The sequence below is a fragment of the Trichoderma atroviride genome, chromosome 1 (assembly GCF_020647795.1).
Source record: "Trichoderma atroviride chromosome 1, complete sequence".
Classification (NCBI taxonomy): domain Eukaryota; kingdom Fungi; phylum Ascomycota; class Sordariomycetes; order Hypocreales; family Hypocreaceae; genus Trichoderma; species Trichoderma atroviride.
The window spans coordinates 6,352,157-6,368,575 of NC_089400.1; the positions used below are offsets into that span (position 1 = coordinate 6,352,157).

The window sequence follows — 16,419 nt, forward strand, 5'->3', positions numbered from 1 at the left end:
CAGAGACTTTTGACTTTTATACTCTCCCGTATGCTGCAGAAGTGACACAAATGCCAACATTGAAGGGCTCAAGACAGGGAGTCGGTGGAGGCAGCGCTAATAGCCTCGGTGGATAAAGTCTCACGCATGGGCGTTGCCGTTCAGGGCAATTTCCAGCTGCTTTGCATGTGTGATTTAAGCCTAGCTGCTGAAGCTGCTGTCTTGGCTCTGACCGCGTGCTGCAGAGCAATGAGGAGACCAGGCAGTTGAGCTTAATAGCGTGCAGTAGTCTCCATGTCTGCTGATTCACCGTACGATCTAGCTAGACATGGCCGGCTCTAATTACAGCCAGAAACCCGAAGCTGCCCTTGCTCACTCTGTATTGCTAGTAGATATTCGTAAGCACCGCATAAATAGGCAAAAGTTTCAGATGTCTCTGATTTTTTTCGTATTAAATGGAGCGATGCTGCATATTTGAACGCATCGACATGTCCCACGCACAACACGAAAAGTGCCTGGTAAAGGCTAAAATGAAGTCTGCAGGCAAAAGGGAAGTTTACGAGGCGGCCAGCCACAATTCCACGGCTAAGGATGCCGAGCCTTCAACGTGCGGCCACGCGCATTTGACAGGCGCCTCCTCAGGAAAAGGTGTAAATTTGGATTTTTGATTTGGAAACATTTCTTGGCTGATTCAAATTGTAGACGTAGCTTTCATTTGCGACCTGGATGACGAATAAGTGGTTTTGTCGACTGGAATTGAAACGACTCATCGAAACGTGCGCCAAAGACTGGACAATGGGTGCAGCGGCACTGCGGCTGCGACAGACACTTTTGATTCAGAATGAATTTATATTTAGCACGCCGTGCCTGCAGACAAAGTGCTGACGCTTCTTCTCATACGAAGCAATGATCCGTTTATGCTTTTTGCGCTGCGGGCATCGCTGAAAGCTTCATTCCCGGCGCCCTCGTCTATCCCGCTATTCCCGCATCTCAACATTTTTCATCAGTGAGATTGTCGAGATTGTCTTCCAATCTGCCGCTCATTTTAGGCGGCTTGGACAAAATACGAAGCACAATAAAAGGCCATGCTTAGATGAGACATACGAGGGGAGAAAATCTGGGGGAGCGAGCAAGCCCCACAGGCTTGGGTCCAGACAGTACCAATAACGGCACAGGGGACTATGGCTTTGATTCTTGCGCCTCGACCACCAGCTCCGAGGCCCTGAAAGCGCATCTATAGGGGGAGCCGTGAAGGCCGGCATCGATGCTGCTTGGGGAATAATCAACCAGGACATTCTATTCAGCAGGATCGTCCTCCAGGATTAGCCTGGGTCGGATTGCCTGTAGATCCAAAGAACGAACAAACAGAAATCTCACCATCAGCCTCGCCCTCATTAACATTCCACCCCCTGGCCGCCACAATAATCTCCCCGGCCCGTCTAGGCCTCGCTACAGCCACTCTCAGTTAGCAGCCCATGCGGTCGACCTGCGCCATTGGGAATTAGCGGCAGCCCAGGGGGGCCTCAGCCGCCGCCATAGTGGCTTCGAGTGCACATGTGCATGATTTTCTAGGTGCCTTGCTTGCCTAGGCAGCGGCTTAGAGCAGCTGAGCTTCAGCGCCTGTATTAGCCGTTGGCCATTACGAGCTGCTAAGCAACGGGCTAATGTAGCATTGGACTTGGGGGGCCCTGACCTTGCCGTGATGCCGATTTGCGAAACTCTGGCGCATCGCGAGCTGACGAAACTTGTCCCCTTCACGTTTATTCTCTCTCTCTTATTTCCTACTTGTTCGTCGTGTTTCTCTCTGCAGAGTGATTGAATAAAGAGGAAGCAGAAGAAGAAGCCAAACAGGTGGAGCGTTGCGTTTGGGCAGCTGCTCTGAGGCTTCCTTTTTTTCCCCCTTCTCTCTCGTTTGTCTTCCTCTCCACGCTCTTTTCCCATCAGTTGACACGACTAACTTGACGAGGCAATTTCACAGAGACAGCAGCAGAGCCACGAGACGAGCCCTTCACAAGTCGTTCACTTTGCAAACTTGCCACGATCGTTGAACCAGCTTCTTCCCCCGGCCGCTTACCAAAGAACCGAGACTCGCCCATCGTCGTCGTCATCGTCTTTGATTCTCCCCTTTTCCCCAGGCCCTCTTTTTTCGTCTCCTCTGTCTCATCTTGTAGAGCTGCTGGTTCGCGCGGCCTGTGCTCACCCGCATCTTTGTGCGCCTCTTTATTTTTCTTCAGCCCGAATCCCTGTCGGTCAGCTACGTATTGGAGAAGCACCGCAGCTCCTCACCAGATCCTCTTTTTTTCTGATCCCGTCTTTAATCCAGTCCAATTCATTGATCGGCGGTTGGCCCGCCACTGGGCTGGGTTCTTTTATCCCATAGCTAAACAAAAAAACAAAAAAAGAAACCAGACAATAAAAAAAGGCGCGCATCAGATCGCCTGAATCTCAACCCACGCTCGTTGAGTCAATCGAAGAAGCTGCAGCAACCCGCAATTGCAGCTCATCGTCGTTCCACGGCCCAGGTCGCGAATTATCTCGCCCATCCGTCTTGTCGAATCCCAATTGACTCTCCAAATCCCCGAGCTCGCCAGCCATGCAGCGCTACGGTGAGCACGGCTCCTCTCCTGAGCGAGAGCCTCTCGACGGCTACCACGCGCCGCCCAGCCCTGCCTACCCCCCCGAGACTCCCTATCACGACAGTGTCTCGCCTCAGCCTCACTACCGCCAGCCTCCTCCGCCCGTGCCCCAGCACCAGCACCAGGACTACGGCTACGAGCATGAGCACGAGCATGAGTACGACGAGGGCCAGGCGCCTGCTCCGCCTCACCACCAGGGCGACGCCGGCTACTTTGCAGGCGAAGGCCACAATGACGGGTATGCGCAACACACAGCAAACTCCACCTCCCGGGGATACTCCCAGAATAACGTGACGCCCGGCTCTGACAACTTCAGCGAGATGGCCGCGGGGGGGCATGGCGGGCATTGCCTACGGCGTGGCAGAGCGCAACGCGCGCGAGAGCGGCATGCAGGCGATTCACGGCGGCCTCCCTCCTCCGCCATCCCACGCTCGATATCCCGACGGCTACGGCAACGGCAACAGCTACGGCAACGGCTACGGCTACGGGCCTGGCAACGGCGGCTACTACCACCCGGGCTCTGAGCGAGGCTCGATGGGCGTGTCGGGCGTGTCGGGCGCCAACAGCTCGCGCTCGCCTTCTCGCAGCGCCCGGGAGTCTCGCAGCGCACGAGACCCCTATGCCGACGATCACTATCCGCAGATGTATGCCGCGGGCTCTCGAAATAGCAATCCGATGCTCGGCATAGTCAATCCTAATGAGATTGTGGACGACGGCGACGACGGTTTGGATTATTCTCGACGTAGCCAGCGGAATTCCACCCTCGGCGCTGATGCGGCAAAGGGAGCGGCGGCGGTGACGACGGCGGCGGTTGGGGCTGGAGCGATTCGAAGTGCATTGGGACGAAGTGGTGAGTACATGTTTCCCCCCCGACTTGATGTGGCTTTCCTACTTTTATCAGCTTTGCTACTTGTCTTCTTCTGCCACTATTTCGTATCCTTGTTCATCTGCCTCTTCTTTTCCCCCTTGACTTGATATGGTTTTCTACTTTCTTTCTTTGCTCCCTTTCAACTTTATATCCTTGTCTATCTGCCTCTCCTTCTTTCTTTCTTCATTCTCTCTTTGATATTCTTAATTATTGACATGTATTTGGTATCTAGCAAAAGCAGCCGAGGGCAAAGGCAATGGCGCAGGAGCTGACGCCGGCGGCATCTTTGACAACGGTAGCACCGAAGAAAAGTCGGCCTGGATGGCACAGCACTCCTCCCAGAGCAAGAAATGGCGCTGGATCATCTCCATCATCGTCGTCCTGCTCATCATCGGCGGCGTCGTTGGCGGTGTCGTTGGAAGCCGCGTCGCCAACAAAAGCGGCAGCAAGTCTGGCAACGGCAGCGGAAGTTCCAAAGGCGGCAGTGGCAGTGGAAGCGGCAGTGGAGACGATGATGGCAGCGATCTCACCATCAACAGCCAAGAGATCAAGGATCTGCTCAACAACCCCGACCTGCACAAGGTCTTCCCCGGCATCGACTACACGCCGCTCAACACGCAGTATCCCGACTGCCTGGCCAACCCGCCCTCGCAGAACAACATCACGCGCGATGTGGCTGTCCTCAGCCAGCTGACCAACAAGATCCGCCTCTACGGCACCGACTGCAACCAGACGCAGATGGTGCTGCACTCCATCTCTGCCCTCGAGATGACGAGCGACATCAAGGTGTGGATGGGTGTCTGGCAGGATAACAACGCCACCACCAACGCCCGCCAGCTCGCGCAGATGTGGGACATCCTGGACAAGTACGGCGACGACCCCTTTGAGGGCATCATCGTTGCCAACGAAGTGCTCTTCCGCAAGCAGTTCACCGTGGCCAGCCTCGGCGAGCTGCTCGACGACGTGCGCACCAACCTCACCAAGAACAAGTATGATCTCCCAGTCGCTACCTCCGACCTGGGAGACGACTGGACTCAGGCGCTGGCCGACGACAGCGACTACATCATGGCCAACGTCCACCCGTTCTTTAGTGGAACAACGGCGACCGAGGCTGCTGACTGGACGTACAGCTTCTGGAAGGGCCACGACGGCCCCTTTTGGAAGACTGACACGTCCAAGAACATCATCTCCGAGACCGGCTGGCCTACGGGAGGTGGCAAGGACTGCGGCGGTCCCAGCACCTGCACGAACCCGGCCGTGGCTGGGATCGACGAGCTCAACACGTTTATGAGTGATTGGGTCTGCCAGGCGCTCGAGAACGGCACAAACTACTTTTGGTTTGAGGCCTTTGACGAGCCATGGAAGGTCATCTACAACACGCCCACCGAGGCGTGGGAGGACAAATGGGGCCTCATGGATGCCAACCGCAAGCTCAAGGATGGTGTCAAGATTCCCGACTGCGGTGGTAAGACGGTTTCGTGAAGAACAAAAAAAGAACAAGAAGAACAAAAAAAAAAGGATGGCGAGGAGAAGAGGAGTACAAAGGGGAGGGAACCTGAATTATTATTCGAGGATTACACCCTTTTGGAAACACCAAAAAAACATATATGTTCTTCACGGCTGATTGATGACGAGGCATGACTGCAAGGGAAAAATGGAGTTTTACGATTCTATCTGTTTGTTTTTAATCACACTGGAGGGTTTTTGTCCTTCTTCACGCGATAGACTTGTAGAGTCTTTTTGTGCGTGTTTATTTCTTTTCGATTTTTCTCTCCTTCGTCTTGCCCATATTGCTTTCTTCTTCCCAAATACTATGCTGGATTAATTGTTGACAGCTGGGAACACTTCACATATGGACGGTATTCATGGCATTTACTGTTGTACTTTACTTGTTTTACGTTTGTGTCTGCTGCGAGACATGGCATGGCACGCAATGTATCGTATCATTTTTCACAGAGAAAGCTGGGCGTTTTAGGGCAAGGGCATGCGAGGATTACTTGTGTTTTAGTTTCTTTTCTACATTCCCCAAGGCAGGGCATCTTTCATTCACACATGCAAAGCAGGCAAAGACTTGTGTTTACTGTAAATCTGGCATTGTACCGTTTTCCATTTCTCTGGCCTACCTAGGCTCCTATAAACTCCCTTTGAAATGTGTATCTAGACACATGTGACCGAAATAGGTATAAATCATTACTAGACCGTTGCATTGTCTCGTCAACGTCATGAGAACTCGGCTGAATCGCTCCTAGTAGATGGAGGGTGCCGTGGAGGACTCGTCTGGATCACTCCCAGTAGATGCAGGTGCCGTAGAAGACAGTCTTGCCACGGTACTCGGGGAAAGCAAACTTCTTGTGAGTGGTCTCCATCTCCTCGAGGAAGGCGAGGCTGTCTCTCTCCTCCGGGGTCCAGCGGTAGCTGACACTAAGGAACTGTCAGTATCTGGAGCCAGAAGAAACTACGCAGTGAAGAGTGGGGGAAGAGAGGAGAAACTTACTCGCACCAGATATCCCATCCGGTTCCAATGAATAGGGCGGGGAATTCGCGATTGTTGAACACCTGGGCGTAGATGTCGCGGTAGAGGTGGATGCCAAAGACAAAAGTCTTGGAATCAACGGCCTCAAAGGCGGCGGGAGACTCAACAACCTCGTGACCCAAAGAGGTGACGAAGTCAATGTCGGAGGCGTTGAATGCCGGTTCCTGGAGGATGACCTCGATCTTCTTGTTGCACGACTCTTCTGAGCGTTTTCATTTTGCGTCAGTGAGATGGAATCACTAACCAAGAGGGGAAGAAGGGCACAAAGATGGAAATGACTTACGAAGCTCCTCGACAATGACGGAAAAGGCGGCAAACTGCATATGGGCTTTCTCCTTGGTGATCCAGCTTCCGTTGTCAGGATCGAAGGAGCCGATGCCAAGGCAGATGGCCTTGCGGATAGGATCCTCGGAGGAGCGAGAGTCTTTGAGTTCGGCCTTGAAGACCTTCATCAGGGCTCGGAGGACGCGGCACTCGCGAGTCTCCTCGTAGGCGCGGAGGGTGTAGAAGTGCCGGCCGGCGATGGCCTCCTTGCTGGCAGGGCGGATAGTAGAGCTGGGCCTGATGGTCGGCTGCGAGAGGATGGCCTTAGCATCCGCAGGGTCGGCGACCGCCTTGGCACGAGCACTTTTGCGCGAGGGGACCTGAACCCAGTCATCCTCGGGAGCATTGCGGGCCATCTCAGCCATGAGGTCCTTAATCGAGGCGTAATCCATTGCGGTTGGTGACAGCTGTGGAAAATCAAATGAGGGTGAGGAGGGAGGAATATCAAAGAGAGGGAGGAGAGGGGAGAGGAGGGCTTTATAAAGTTTGGCACCTCAGGCTTCCAGGCACGCGTAATTCAACACCTCAGGCTGAAGGGGTTCGCCAGGCGGTGGCAGCTGTGAGCGGTGTCTGAATTTCAACTGACATGCAACTGCCGCTGGACTGATATCCAACTGACATTCGAAACCGGGCACTGGAGCGTAAATTCCTGCTGCAAAAGAGGAAAGAACAATGCGGCTGTTCCCGAATAGGTCTAGCGCTGCACTCTTGGCAGTGCACGGGCCACTTTAGAGGAACTGCAACTGTAAACAGAAAGAACAAGAGCTCGAGATGAGCGCAAAGAGAAGGGGAAGAGTGCAGATGATGAAGATGCTTTTAGGTGGGGTGGTGGGATTATTTTGATTTCCTTCTGGGGGCTTTGAATTTTGGCTTGGGTGCTGAGCATCTCCGAGGTCGAGCGTGGAGCATCGCTGTTGGCGGGGCAATTGATCGATGTTGACAATTGAGGCAGAGGTTATGTTAAGCTCTTTCGATAGATTGCCGGTGCAGCACTACTAATCCTAGTTTAATGCAGCAACGCCACAGCTCCCACTACATGTATATACTCCCTGCCTGGAATTTTGATAAATTGTAATTCTAACGTCAGGCATTTTGTAAGATTTCTGTAGCTTGTGTAGCGTACACTTACGAGGCTCCTGAGATGGCGTTGGAGCGCAAACACAACGGCCGCAACACCGAGCTTTTGAAGAGCATCTGTATCTCGAGCACAACAAACTTGAATTCAGTATCAGCATCGTATCAAAGTACAAACTAAAAATTAATACACGGAATAACCAAAACAGCAGTTGCCTCAGCCGAGCCCAGCTCTATTTCTCGCCGTACTTGTACAAGCCCTCCTCAAGCCCCTTAATCTGCAGCGACAACGCCTTCGAGTAGTACCGGCACAGCGCCAAACTACTACCATGGATCCAAAAGCCCGGATGGCCCGTCCGCTGGAAAATGTTGCGCAGCTCGCCGCCCTCGCCAAAGCCCCAGACATCGCCAATCTTGTCCGCCACGGCATCGCCCAGCATGTGGCGCGTCTTGTCCCGCATGTTTCCGTATCCCGTGGCCAGGATGATCTCGTCGGCCTCGAGCTCGCTGCCGTCTTCGAAGCGTAGGCCGTTGGGCAGCACTTCAGCAATCTCCGCGCCCTGCTTGACCTTGATCTTGCCGTCCACAATCAGCTTGGAGGCGCCAACGTCGATGTAGTAGCGGCCTCCCAGCTGGAAGTACTTGAAGAGGAGGCCTGCGCCGTCTGGGCCGCTGTCCACGTTGAATCCGACTTTACGCAAGCCCTCGAGCGTTTCTCGGTCGTGCTCGGTCTGTTTCTTGGCAGAAGACGTGTGCAGGGCCTTGAGCACCGCCGTGGGCTGGCTGTGGAAGAGCAAGTCTAGATCCTCCAAGGGGGGGGCCGCCTTCTGTAAAGTCCCGCAAGAGGATGTCGCTGACGGACTTAGACGAGGCGACAAAGGTGCTTGATCTCTGGACCAGCGTCACGTCGTAGCCGTTTTCCACGTAGTCCTGGGCAATGTCGTGGGCCGAAGTGCAGCAGCCCACGATGACGGCCTTCTTGCCGGTGCTATTGGGCGTCGATCCGGGGAAGTCTGAAGAGTGGCACAGACGGTCTCCCTTGAAGTTTTCCATTCCCTCCAGCTTCGGCACAAATTTGAATCCCGAGAGGCCAGTTGCTTGGATAATGTGATGCGGGTGGAAAGTTCGTGTCTCTGTTGTGCCGTCTTCCTTTTCTCGCTGCACCGTGACGGACCAGCTGTTTGTAGCATCCTCCCACTTGACGTCTCCGAGCTTCGTCCTTGTCCAGACATTCAGCTCGAGCAGTGTTGCGTAGGCCTCGAAAAAGGTGGCCAGCTTGTCTTTGGGAGTAAAGATGGGCCACTGCGGCGGGAAGGGAATGTACGGCAGGTGCTGGTACCAAACCGTGTCGTGGAGCACGAGGTTGTGGTAGCGCTTTCGCCAGTTGTCTCCTACGCGGCCGTTTTCCTCAATGATCAGGGCATTGACGCCAATCGCCTTTAGCCTAGCTGCCGCTGTCAATCCAGCTTGTCCAGCGCCTAGAAACGGTGGTTATTAGCAAACATCTAGTAAAAGCAATAGGATCAAGAGCATGCCCAGAGAGAATCCTTACCGATAATGATTACAGCTGGCTGGGCCTCGCCCTGATATGCCATCTCCTGTGACCTCGTTTCGGCCCAGTTCTGAGGGCCTCGCTTCTGTCCATGCTTGACTCCCTTGGGTCGTCTTTCACCGAGCAGCTCTGGGTGGCCGTCGATTTCGTCGAGGGCCGTGTATATTGAGAAGAATTTCCAGGTGCCATTGTCATTCACCAGTCTGGCGACACCCTTTCCAGATCCAACCACAGTCGTGAAATTGATAAAGAACTGGATTCCCGGAACCTCGCCTTCACCGTCAAGAGCAGCCACTTTGGGTGCTCGCCCCGCCGAGCTCGCATCTATTGTAACCTCCTTCAAGCGAAATCCATCCTTCGACTTGGAGCTGTCCTGCAAGAGGCCGGTGATGCCCTGGGTTCCTTGCACCGTGCGGAATTCCCAGGTCAGAGCCAGGTGGTCTCTCCAATAGCCTTGGTCGACAAAGAGCTTGGCGGCAGCCGAATAGTCGGCCTTGCTCAGCGCTTCGTTGAGCGCATTGACTGCGGTGGTAGCGGTGCTGCTCACATCCAAATCTGGAGGCGGAGCAGATGCATTGGGGAACACAACGGGAGGAATGTTGACCGACCCAAAAGCTGTGCGGTTATCGGTGGGGATCTGCGCGTGGAGTTGAGCCGTCATGGCGAAGTTGGAGCAAGCCGATGGAGCTACGTTGCAAGGAGTAGTAAAGTTGAGACTTGGAAAGCCAAAGTCCAGTGGATATATCGGACCTGAAAACTCGGGCAGACAAGAGGTTATTTGTAGTCTAGCTGCCGGCTTGATAAACCCGCAATCCTCTCAGCATGGTGCAACGCTATGATGACGGCTGCAGCAAACACCACACGACGGAGTTGGATCGGCTTTGTAACCGGGGCGGGTCGACAACACAGTTGCTATCGAAAAGGATGATTGGGCATGGGCGCTCTCCGTGGGCCGTCTTTGGCAATCTCGCCATACAGCAGGATGCCGTCGCATGGGGGTGGCCTATTCGCGATGCTGGGCTTTTCGGCGATAACCTTGTGATATCATTTAGTCATGAGCTGCATGTGGGCGGAGGCCCGATTTTTGCCTCGGGTGGATGAGCCCAGCTTGTCGACAATTCGCCTGCAAGAGATCCGCTTGTCCAGGGATCATGGAGCCAATGGGAAACTGAACCCAAGACGATAGAGTTTTCCAGAGGACAAAACTACTCAATGGGGCAAACGGACTTGCTGTGTCTGGGGGCTGCCCATCTAGTGGAATTCAGCTACCACTGCTAGTAGCAGATGGCGTCCGATGAAGAGTCTTTAGCGCTCGTGCGGCTAGCATGGTGCAACAGCTTCGTCTGGGGTAGGACCCTGAGATTCAAAGATGCGTTAGCCAACAGGGAGCTAAAACTTGGAGATTTGGGGTGAAGCGTAGCTAACGGAATGAGCCGAGCGAGGACAAGGCACGGGGCAATGGAAGCCGTAAAGCTGGCGGAAGAATGGGGACTTGGCGAGCCGGTATAGTGCTTGGAGAAATGGCAATACCGAAAGCCATAAAGAGAGAAGAGACTCGACCGAAATTCATTGTCCGGGATCCTGGTGCAAGTTGCCGGACCGCTTCGGCTTCTTGGTATGACTGCGTGGTGTTTTGGAAAAGAAACCGGATGACTAAGCCGGGCTCAGGCAGGCTTGCAATCTGCATCGGCATACAATTGATCCAGCTCTATAAGACAAAACTTCAATCAAGTGACTTTCGGTATCATGAAGGATATGTGCTATCGCCGAAATCTGACACAGTTTCTTTTTTGGAATTGATTCTCGTTACCAGTACAGCTGCCTGAAGCTGTTTGATTTTTGGAGGTTCATGGCGAGTTAAGACATGGCGCTTAGTCAGCATTTCATCACTACAGACCGGCTAGTGGCGCCAGATCCAGCCCCGAGTTGTATTCTTTAGCACTCTAGCCGCTATAAGCATCCATAGATTACCGCTGCTACTCAGACTATCGAAATCACAGGCAGAGAGCACAGAGCGGTAGCCGCACTGTCACATGCATTAGACTGGGACAAATGAGTGCTGCATCGAATCTGTTGGAAAGAGCCTAAAGAAACCTCTGCCTCGAAAGCAGAGCAACGAGCAAAAAAGGCAGCGATAGCTTCGTGTGGAGCCTTGATGAGGCATCCTTGAGTCTGTTGAGGCCTTGAACCTAGAGCACATGATTAGATGGGGGGAATTACCATCATGTGGAAGCGGACAAGGTGGCTTGAGGATTTATCAAGACTTCAGGGTACTTGAATGGGATTCAGGTAGAAAGGAGGATGGGCAAATGGGACATGGGATCGTAAGCTTTGATGGAAACCTCATTGATCTTCATCTCCGTCATGTTGATTCTCACTCTATTTCTCGGCGCTCTCGCCAACTTCTTCTATAAACACCATAGGCCAGCTACAGCGAAACTTTCAAAACAACAGACGACAGTCCTCAAATCGTGCGTCACGCTGCCAACACCTTCTTCAGCCGTGAAATCATGCCATTGACGCAAAGCTCCACATTGTCCCCAACAACACGCCTATACAGCGCCTTGTGCATCCGACTCCGTCTCTCTGGCGTCATAGTCAACGCATTGTTGATCTGATCCGCCACCTGTACAATGTCCCATGGATTGATCTGAACCGCCTCTTTTAAGTTGCTCGCCGTTCCGCTGAACTCGGAGATGATGAGCGGCCCGTGGCTGTCTCGCTGGCAGGCAATGTACTCCAGGCTCGTGGTGCTCATGCCTTCTCGCACGCATGTGTTGATGGCGACGTCTCCACGCCGCAAGAGGGCAAAATACTCATCTTGCGAGAGCTTCTGGTTGTGTAGCTGGACTGGAGCATATTCCAGCGAGCCGTAGTCTTGGTTGATCAAGTCGACGAGCTCGTTGACCTTGCGGGCGTATGCAATGCTTTCACCGTCGTCGTCTTCCAGTATCGCAGGGCCCGTGACTTGCAGCAAGACAACTTTCCCTTGCCACTCTGGATGGCGCTCCAAGAAGCATTGGAATGCTTCAAGCTTCTTGTGGACGCCCCCCATGCGGTCCATTGGGTCGCAGCCAATGACAACCTTTGTTCCCTCGAACAGCTTGCGCAGCTCCTTGTACTTTTTGTCAACCGATTCTGAGAAAGCCAGGGAAGTGATTTTGGAGACGTTGATTCCCAGCGGATTAACGCTCATGTGGACTCGTCCCCTGGTGGTTTTTACCCATTCACTGCTTGCAGAACAGCCGAGGATTCTCTCGCACGAGTTGGCAAGATGCTGCGCGTAGTGAAAGGCCTGGAAACAAACAAGGTCCGATCCAAGAACGCCGTTCAAGATTTCCTCTCGTCGGTGCAGACACCGCACAAGTTCGCTGGTGGGAAAGGGGGGATTCTAGGTAAAAGACAATGTGCATGTCTGGATGGCGCCGGCGAAGGATTTCTGGCAGAAGCATCAAGTAGTGATCGTGCACCACGACAATGTCTCCTTTCTGATAGACTTTGCTGATTCTGTCCGCGTACACCTCATTCACCCGGCAGTAATCATCCCATCGACCGTCTGCTTTGCGGCCATCCGTCGGGGGGTGTTGCTTGTAATGGAACAATGCGCAGACATCGTGTTCTGCGTAGCGCCTCCATCGCGACTGCTGCTTCAGCCGGATTCCATCAGCCGTATCGTCGCGTTCATCGGCAAGCCAGACTGGCAGGGTTCGTATGGGATTGCAGTACAGCAATTCTTCAAGCTTTGCCTTGTCCCTGTTGGCGATGAAGATGTCCTTTGAGGCTGCTTCGTCGTCGATTTGTGGCTGCTCACACTGCGTGGCCGTCGTTGGCATCGGAATCGTAGCTTGGGGTGTTTCATCGGCCAAAGTGCAGGATATCTCTCCCGTCCAGGCGATGACCGTGTGGTTCCAGCAACAGCGGTCGGAGGAAAGATAGGCGAGCGAATCTAGATGGGCGGAGCAATGATATGACTGCTGCGATACTTTCTGTTTCGTATTAGCCAACCTCCTCTCGCGCGCTGAAGCTTCTTTCCAACTTACCCATTTTCCTCCCTGGCTATACTGTATCGCCTGGGGCAGAGTGAAAGTGGCAGAGAGCACATTTCCGCTTAAATCAGAGCCTTCCCAAGTTGGCGGGCTCAAGGCTGGCGGCTTCACCTTCGTACCAGATGTCCGAGACTGTGCTGAACCAGGAGCGTGATGACGAGGGAAATACTCCTGTCTTGCAGACTCGGGACTTCTCAACCCTGGTACCCCATTGATATATGTGCCCTGAGAAATGCCTGGAGTAACTGGGACGCTGGTGATGGACTTGGATTGGTGTGGTGGAAGAAGCGACTCGGTTCGTTGCTGGATTCTTGGCCGCCTGGATGCCGAAGACGGTATATTCGACATTGTATATAATTCTACTATGTATTGCAAACAAGAAGTATAAAAAAATCGAGGCGAAATTAGTGTGATTGTAGAATAAAATCATCCAAAAGAATGGGTGCGAATGCTTTATAGATTCGCTGGAATCTTAATATTCGTTGGACGATGGCAGCTCTTTCCCGCCATGGACCTAGTCGCAATGACCAGTTCCATAGTAATACCTTCTATTATGGAGAAACAGAGCGGACCAGTAACGATTATTTCGGGGCGATAATGGCAAAGCCCTATCAAATTGAGTTGATGATCTCAAGATGCTGTTACACGCTTCCGTTTTCCACCCTTTCGTCGTTTGTCTCACTCGCTGCGCCGGAGCACAAACTCCGCCACAAAACGTCGTTGACGTCAGCCGAGTCGTGTCTCCGTATCACATCGCACAATGGTGTTGCTCAATCTGTGAATCCTGTGGGAGAAAACCCAATAGGAGATTGGCAGGATCAGAGTGCTAAAATCCCAAGATTCGTGGTGAACCAACAGCATGGTCCATGCCAAATCGCATGTGCAACAGCATCCTAAAGTGGCGGCATTGACCAGAACTCCATGCCAATGGAACACGTCATGATTGGCACGGGGAGCTAATGGCAAAGTGAGAAGAGTGGTTGCAGAAAAAAACAGGGCCCGGAGATAAAAATACGCACTTTGTGTCAACGAATGAGCGCTATTACCGTGACATGAGTGGGTTTGCGGTACGCGTAGTCGATGAGCTTAACGTTTGTGAGATTGTCATTTATGATGTTTCTAGATGGTGGCGTTGGGGCGCAAACAACGCTGCCGCAGTAATACCGAGCCTGCAAAGGAGCATACTGCTTGCAACAAGCACTGAGACTTTATTTTGCTGTTGTGTCAAGGACTAATTGCAAGTCTTGCAATGTTGCGTTTGTCTAGCCAGATAGCTGTAACATATCCTTAACATGCTATTTCTAGGTAGGAGTCTCTATAGGTCAACAAGATTATATTTAGTACAATCATAGCTCATAGTGGTTATGAAATGGTGCGCAACACACCTCGTTCCTGTTGACCTTGGTCAGACAGGCTGAAAACGATCAAACCAAGTGGCCTCGGTTAACCAAGGTGACTGACAACGATCCTATTGACCTCGAGAACAATCCGGTGACCTTGAACAAACCGGCCAACTCCGATCAATCGAATCGCTGTCCCAAGGTCTATGATGCCGCTAGATGTTCTGGGCAGCTCGCGCTACACTGACGGAGACAGTGAGCACTCTTTCGGCCACCAGGCCTGGGTAATCTTAAACTCCATCGTGCTGGGGATAGAGCGTTGCAATTGCTGCTCCATACAAATCCGACCAAGCCAGGCTTGAGGCCTCAATAGACCACCCAGGAATGCTCTTATCGATGCTCGACACAAAGCCATCTCTGTGTTCGGATAACCCTTTGTTGCTGGTGGTGAGGGCAAAAGAAGAGTCAAACGAAGAGTCAAAAGAAGAGTCAAAAGAATAATCAAGGGGAGGCTCAAGGTCTGTGATGCCCCTCGATGTTCTGGGCCGCATGCGAGTCACACTGACGGAGCGAGCACTCCTTTGACCAGAAGGGCTGGGCAATCTTCTAAACTCCGTTGTGCTGGGGATAAAGCATTGCAATTATTGCTCCGTACGAATCCGACCAAGCTGGACTTCCTGAGGCCTCAACAGACCACCCAGGAACGTTATATCGCCCGACACCAAGCCGCCTCTGTCTTCGGTTAACCCTTTGTTGTTGTTTGAACTCGTGGGCGCTCTATTGCCTCCATCCATTTTCAAACTTTAAATATGTAAGAATCACTTGTTGCTTAGTTGAACGTGGGCGTTCGAATTCGTCAACACCAGTGGGCCATTTTTGGTAAGCAGAACTGGCGATGCGGGATGAACCAAACGCGAGGTTATAGTGCCAGAGTAGACGCTCATCAGACGCCACAAAAGGCGTTGGTACATCTTGACAGCAGGGCGGTGGCCATGGAAGTCGGAATGCGCCAAGGACTGTGTAGCAACTCGCCTGCCGAATGTACTGGCCCTGACAATCGAGCATGTGTTAGAGCTGTATTGGAACAAGGTTATGTGATTGGGTTGCTTACCATGAACGAGTGCACACCGAGACCAACACCAACGCTCGACACAAATCCGACCAAGCTCGGGAGCCCAGCCGGACCAGATGGACCAGCGGTTGTGTAAAGTCGGAAGCAAGTTGGCCGCGATTGTGCCGGACCGGGGAAACTCACCAGGCCCAGACACAATGAGGATTGACAGATTGACAGCTTGTTCTTGATTCTTCGTCCCCAGGAGCAATCCCAAGGAATAGAAATCATCCTCGCTAGAGTCTTCGGAAACGTCTCCGTCTCCGTCTCCGTGGGAGTCGACTTGAGCTAGCCCTTAACCTGCTAAATAGCCCGTATTGCTTTGGCAGTACGCCGGCTTCTTAGAGGGACTATCGGCCCAAGCTGATGAAAGTTTGAGGCCCATGTCCTGTTGTAGTCGGAAAGGGTGAAAGAGGGTGGAAGATGTTGTTGGTGGTAGAAGTTGTGGTGTCTAGAGAAGGTGAGAAAGAGAAGAAGAAAAGCGAGGTAGAAAGGGGGAGCGTGGGAAATATATAGAAAAGCGAGCGGCAGAAAGCGGATGAAACAAGCAGACAAGCAGCGTAAGCAAAGTTAGATTTACCTTTGCACTCCATTATTTCTCGTATTGCCTCTGTTCACCAAGCCATACGGCCGAGCAACTCCGCGGTCCTAACTCAAAGGTCAGTATGCCTCATGGAGGCGGGGGTGAATCCACATAAACAAACTCACTCTGTTTACACCGATCGCCACAGTTACCATCAGCCATCATCCCACAGGGTGGCGTCTAGATTGGTGTTGGCGTCGGATGGATACAGCATCGTGATAAGCTGGAATCCGGCTGAAGTTTGTCTCTATGCACGAAAGGGAACATTTCGCTCCTTGTTTGGATTATTCGAGATTTTCAAAACGACGACGAATTTCGGGGCAAAAGAGCGTTCGGGGTGTGGCATCGAGCTATTTGAAGCAATTGTTTTGGC

At 52.7% G+C, this 16,419-nt stretch overlaps 6 protein-coding genes across 6 annotated transcripts; 1 reads left to right on the plus strand and 5 right to left on the minus strand.

Moving 5' to 3' along the window:
• Positions 1-398: 398 nt before the first annotated feature.
• On the plus strand, positions 399-4,965 carry TrAtP1_002289 (uncharacterized protein; the record flags this gene model as incomplete). The annotated part of the gene is made up of 4 exons (XM_066111401.1): positions 399-1,889; positions 1,958-2,853; positions 2,932-3,465; positions 3,716-4,965. The coding sequence occupies exons 2-4, from the start codon at positions 2,757-2,759 to the stop codon at positions 4,963-4,965; spliced, it is 1,881 nt and encodes a 626-aa protein (XP_065967475.1). The 5' UTR covers positions 399-1,889; positions 1,958-2,756.
• An 800-nt stretch (positions 4,966-5,765) lies between these two features.
• TrAtP1_002290 (uncharacterized protein) lies at positions 5,766-6,732 on the minus strand (the record flags this gene model as incomplete). The annotated part of the gene is made up of 3 exons (XM_066111402.1): positions 5,766-5,904; positions 5,978-6,218; positions 6,300-6,732. The coding sequence occupies 3 exons, from the start codon at positions 6,730-6,732 to the stop codon at positions 5,766-5,768; spliced, it is 813 nt and encodes a 270-aa protein (XP_065967476.1).
• A 915-nt stretch (positions 6,733-7,647) lies between these two features.
• TrAtP1_002291 (uncharacterized protein) lies at positions 7,648-7,875 on the minus strand (the record flags this gene model as incomplete). Its single annotated transcript, XM_066111403.1, has 1 exon — positions 7,648-7,875. The coding sequence occupies one exon, from the start codon at positions 7,873-7,875 to the stop codon at positions 7,648-7,650; it is 228 nt and encodes a 75-aa protein (XP_065967477.1).
• Positions 7,876-8,107: 232 nt separating this feature from the next.
• TrAtP1_002292 (uncharacterized protein) lies at positions 8,108-9,627 on the minus strand (the record flags this gene model as incomplete). The annotated part of the gene is made up of 2 exons (XM_014085480.2): positions 8,108-8,892; positions 8,967-9,627. The coding sequence occupies 2 exons, from the start codon at positions 9,625-9,627 to the stop codon at positions 8,108-8,110; spliced, it is 1,446 nt and encodes a 481-aa protein (XP_013940955.2).
• Positions 9,628-11,442: 1,815 nt separating this feature from the next.
• TrAtP1_002293 (uncharacterized protein) lies at positions 11,443-12,162 on the minus strand (the record flags this gene model as incomplete). Its single annotated transcript, XM_066111404.1, has 1 exon — positions 11,443-12,162. The coding sequence occupies one exon, from the start codon at positions 12,160-12,162 to the stop codon at positions 11,443-11,445; it is 720 nt and encodes a 239-aa protein (XP_065967478.1).
• A 31-nt stretch (positions 12,163-12,193) lies between these two features.
• On the minus strand, positions 12,194-13,360 carry TrAtP1_002294 (uncharacterized protein; the record flags this gene model as incomplete). Its single annotated transcript, XM_014085073.2, has 2 exons — positions 12,194-12,952; positions 13,007-13,360. The coding sequence occupies 2 exons, from the start codon at positions 13,358-13,360 to the stop codon at positions 12,194-12,196; spliced, it is 1,113 nt and encodes a 370-aa protein (XP_013940548.2).
• Between the last annotated feature and the right edge of the window lie 3,059 nt (positions 13,361-16,419).